Genomic DNA, 4,606 nt, shown 5'->3' with positions numbered 1-4,606 from the left:
GTTTTTTTTTTTTTTTTTTGCTATTGAATATCGACGTGATGGAGAGCAGGAGAGGTTTGAAGTTAATGGTTTTCCTTTTGTCAAGTTGCGTGGTGGAGTACAAATATGATTTTCAAATCCGTGCCGAATCCTTACAACTGTTCTTGTTTCTTGATCATGAGTTGACTTTCTAGTTATGGTAATGGAACAATGGGTCAAGGCATCAGAAAGATATCTTAAGAAGAGTCTATCAGCTTTACTTGAATTTCCCATCGTCAGTTGCTTTATTTGATTATGGGATTGTTTGACTGTTCATGGATTTGGTTAAGAAATTTAAATCTTGCATATTTATTTATATAGCCCAGGAGATTTTAAAATAATGATGTTAATTTTGTTAAAATATTGTTTTGTCTGTAAATTATGAACTCAGACAATGGTTTTTAATCCGTGATTAATACTTTCAATCCAAACAATATGATATAAATGACTAATTTACATCCCATTCCCCAAATCATCAAACTTTTTCAAAGATCAAACAATTCTGAAGTACAATGATCTTAATCGACTTGATCATAATGGTGAACCAAAACACCTATAGATTGTGAAAAAAATTTGGTTTTCAGAAAGAAAAAAAAAAAAGAACAAGCAAAAAAAAAAGTCATGAAAGTATTGCTGCAATGTTTGCTTCTGTGGCCTTCTGGTATTGGTTAAAAGCTTCCAGTTTTTGTTCAAAACCAGCTAAAGTAGAACTGTAATAGCTTCCCGTTTATTCAAAACCAGCGAAAGGAGAACTCAAAGATGAAGCAGCAGTATCCAATGCTCAAGTTGGGGCATTTTTTGCTGCAATGACAATTCGAGCAAATGCCTTTCCAGAGCCAACTCAATGGAGTGAAGGTGAAAGGAGAGCGATGACTTATTATTGGCCACACCTAGTTAGAGTACTGCCTCCAGATATAATCTTTCTAGCTGACCCTGATGGGTCGAATATGGGAGTTAGTAGTTCAATAGGCCCACAATTTGTTGGTAATGGGACTTCCGAGATGAGATTGGTCGGTGCCCTCAGGGAAGTTTTGGCTGGTGGTCATTTGGGGTACGAGGAGGTTCAAGGTGTGTTGAAGGAAGTTCTCCCTTTTAGTGTAGAAGATAAGAAATCGGAACCTGTAAGTGAGGCACTGCTATCGGCATTCTTAATAGGCCAACGCATGAACAGGGAGACAGATCGCGAGCTTAAAGCTTATTGTCTTGCATTTGATGATGAGCTCGGTAACTCCCTTGTCAACTTGCTATTACATGAAAACTGAATATTCACATGCTCATTTATTCCTTTTTTATATCCTGTGGGATTTTCAAATGTCCACAGATGTCTCTCCTAGTGATATTTATGTCTGTGTATGTGATCAGGTCCAGCTCCCATTGTCGATGTTAATTCTTTGACTCATTATGGTGAACCCTATGATGGCAACACCCGCTACTTCAGAAGCACACTCTTTGTTGCTGCAGTTAGATCCTGTTACGGTGAATCTTGCTTGCTTCACGGTGTGGATTGGATGCCACCTAAGGTCATAAATTAGTTTTTTTTTTTTTGCCATTCAAATGCGATCTCCTCTTTTAAAAATTACCCCTAACATTTAACTGCATACTACCATGATTAATTTGCAAGCTGAATGCTTCTACCAAATGCATGATGTCATCTACAATATAATATATTTTCGAAGGGATTTTATACATATTAAATGTACATTTACTTTTGAATTTTGATGATTCTGGTATCTGACTTTCATATGAGAGACTTTTTTATGTCACTTCCTTGAGTTTCAAGTTCGAAATTTTCAGGGGGGCATTACAGAAGAACAAATGCTGAAGTTCATGGGTGGAAGCACGTGCTTAACTCCTGTGCAAGCGAAAAAGCTTATTGAGGTCTCTTCCTGTTTATAAATGTGTAAGCGTGTCTGTGCATTCACATATTTAGCTTAAGTTGTTACATGATTACAACACAATTTTTTGGTTCAGGATGAAGATATTGGTTTTGCATACTTAAGTCAACGTGAGGCCCATCCATCTCTGTATGTCAGCTAACTAGTTACATCTGATGCACTTTTTTTCATTTATTGTTGTATTGAAATGTCATTCACCTTCTACCACATGTTTAAAACTATTCAAGAATCAAGAGTTGCTGTAGAAAATGAATTTGAAAGAATTATATTCCATTACAATCATGTCAAATAGTTGGTCATTTTAAGGTTTCAAAGTGTCAACGAATCGGAAAAGTAATCTTATCACTTGAAATATTTTACCCTACATTTTGGGTTTATCAAGTTGATTACTGAATTGTCAACCTTAATTTCTTTGTTTTAAGTACCATAGTCTTGACAACTAGAATATTTTTTTATCGAGTTTTGTAATCATGGAATATTATCATTGTTATCGTGGTGTCTGTCTTTATAGTCTTCTGTTATATGAGTATTTGAAAGTTCAACACATTCTGATCTTATTATTAGTGATTGTTGTCATATGGAATGATGGTATTAGATGTGTACAAGGGTAGGACACTGACAATGTAACCTTTACTGTAAGATTCTATTATTTCATCTTTATTGAGATGATGGAGTACCTAAGGCGTTATTGTTTAACTCATTTTTTTTGCAGATCTTCGTTGATTGGGTTGAGGGAACATATAAAGAAACGCCCACCTCTAGCAACAACTGAAAAAGTTCAACAATTTGTACGGGTAAGCCCTCTTGCTAGGTTCATGTATATTAAGTTATGGCTATAATTTCATTTTCAGTACCTAAATTTTTCCATCAAATCAACTTTGGTACCCATGCAATTTTGTGTTCAATATAACTAGATAAATCATTTTAATCCTCCGTTATCTTCTAGACCAAAATTAACGAAAATGACATGGATGCAGAATAACTTCATTTTTACATGTCGAGTAATCATATTCGGTCTCCCACTTTTCACACTAGTCAATGTTGTTCCTAATGTACCTGAATCAGTTTATTTTAGTCCCCACGGTGACCTTTCTTTCTATCTATGCATATTTATATTAATGTATTCTGATAATGAAATTATCACTTGAGTTATTCGATAGCCTATCTGTACCACCGTATATTGCTCCTAGCCTTTGGAAGGATACTTGGGTTGTGTCAGTGCTATAAATTAAGGTTTACTTCCCCGTATCCCCAGTTTGACAGCTGTTTAACTATATCCTGCTTAATTCATCCGAGGCGATCTAATATGGGTGTGTCTCCTTCCAGCTTCTTCGTAAATATAAGCTTTCCAGTTATTTACCTTTTTTTTAATTCTGATCGCTTGTTCCTCTGTAGGCTAGTGGTAAGGAAGCAATTGTTGCCGGATTTTATCATGAAGGATATGAGGAGTCACTTCTTATGCTGATGAGAAGAAGAGGTGTTCACTCTGGTTTGGTGGTGAAGGTAATTGAATGCCTAAAGCACTGTGTCCCATGATTTAGCAATCACGTGGATTTTGCAAATCAATAATGTCTGCTCAAATTTGATTATTTTTAAGTTTATAAGAAGATCGATTTTCTAATATTTTAGTTGATTAATGAATTTCAGGGCGAAGAAGGGGCTCTTTCAATGACTACGAGATTGCGATCACCGAATGCTTCAAAGGGACTGCCAGTTAATTACTGTTCAGGGTTCCGCTCACTGAATATGACACGTGCTGTTGATGGTGCGTTTCATTGTCGCCAATACTATCTAGATGTTATAATATTCTTACAAAACCAATTAAAAGAATTAGAGGTCTTTCGATGGCTGATGTTTCTTGTTCTATATTGAAGTGCCTCAAAATGTGCTAAATTCAGTTCATTATTGGGCTGGTGAGCTTATTATTTCTATCAATGTAATGTTATAGGAGTGTCTCGTGAAAGTTTCAATACCGTAGTGAACGCCAAGGATTATGGTTTTGAACCTACGGATACTCCCAGAACTGATAGATCAGTAAGTCATATCCTCTCTTGCAAACTATCAATTCTCTTTCTACCTCTTATATTTTACATCGATAATAAGTTTGTTCATAAGGCGACAAATCAATCTTCACTCTCTTCGTTACTGCTTTAGTGCTTTTATTGTGTGTCATAGTACAAGATGCGTTTTTTTATTCTCTTGTTTTTGACTGAATGTGGAAAAAGCGATCTGATTCTATTTAGCTGGTCTCACCCTGTATCTAATTCTGATGTTATTTTCCTGGAAATGTTTCAGGTGACGAGGAATATAGGATTGGGTTTAGCAGCTCTGCGCGGTGAGAAAGGTCCAGCATATGATCGAATTGTTTTAAATGCTGGCATGGTTGATCACTTACTCGGATGTGATGGTGCTCAGGATATATCCTCGGCCCTTGATAGAGCCAGAGAAGCCGTCGACAGTGGCAAGGCGCTTGATAGGCTTTTAAATTACATAAAGAAATCTAACCAAGTGATGAAATGATAATCTGTTGTCGAATTTCTTCTTATTGCCAAAGTTATAGAGTTTGAGATTCACTTTCTATTCCACAGGTGATAAAAATGGGTATACATCGTCATCTTTTTTTTACATATTTGTCTACTGTAAAACGAAGCAGGAAATGCTGGAATTTTTATTTTCACAGTTCCAACTGGTTT

The 4,606-nt window shown here is 36.0% G+C and overlaps 1 protein-coding gene across 1 annotated transcript; it reads left to right on the top strand.

The window, feature by feature from the left end:
• Positions 1–38: 38 nt before the first annotated feature.
• On the top strand, positions 39–4,551 carry LOC140966784 (uncharacterized). Its single transcript, XM_073427041.1, has 11 exons — positions 39–54; positions 174–253; positions 738–1,242; positions 1,381–1,538; positions 1,813–1,896; positions 1,990–2,042; positions 2,626–2,707; positions 3,309–3,416; positions 3,561–3,678; positions 3,862–3,947; positions 4,209–4,551. The coding sequence occupies exons 1-11, from the start codon at positions 39–41 to the stop codon at positions 4,431–4,433; spliced, it is 1,515 nt and encodes a 504-aa protein (XP_073283142.1). The 3' UTR covers positions 4,434–4,551.
• Positions 4,552–4,606: the final 55 nt, after the last annotated feature.

Source organism: Primulina huaijiensis, unplaced genomic scaffold, assembly GCF_012295235.1.
Source record: "Primulina huaijiensis isolate GDHJ02 unplaced genomic scaffold, ASM1229523v2 scaffold207970, whole genome shotgun sequence".
NCBI lineage: Eukaryota > Viridiplantae > Streptophyta > Magnoliopsida > Lamiales > Gesneriaceae > Primulina > Primulina huaijiensis.
This window is presented reverse-complemented; position numbering and strand designations above follow the sequence as displayed.

Excerpts from the sequence above, each read along its gene's own strand:
- LOC140966784 (XM_073427041.1), top strand. Across the intron at positions 1,243-1,380 it reads TGCATTTGATGATGAGCTCG|GTCCAGCTCCCATTGTCGAT; the intron begins GTAACTCCCTTG and ends GTATGTGATCAG. Across the intron at positions 1,897-1,989 it reads AAGCGAAAAAGCTTATTGAG|GATGAAGATATTGGTTTTGC; the intron begins GTCTCTTCCTGT and ends TTTTTGGTTCAG.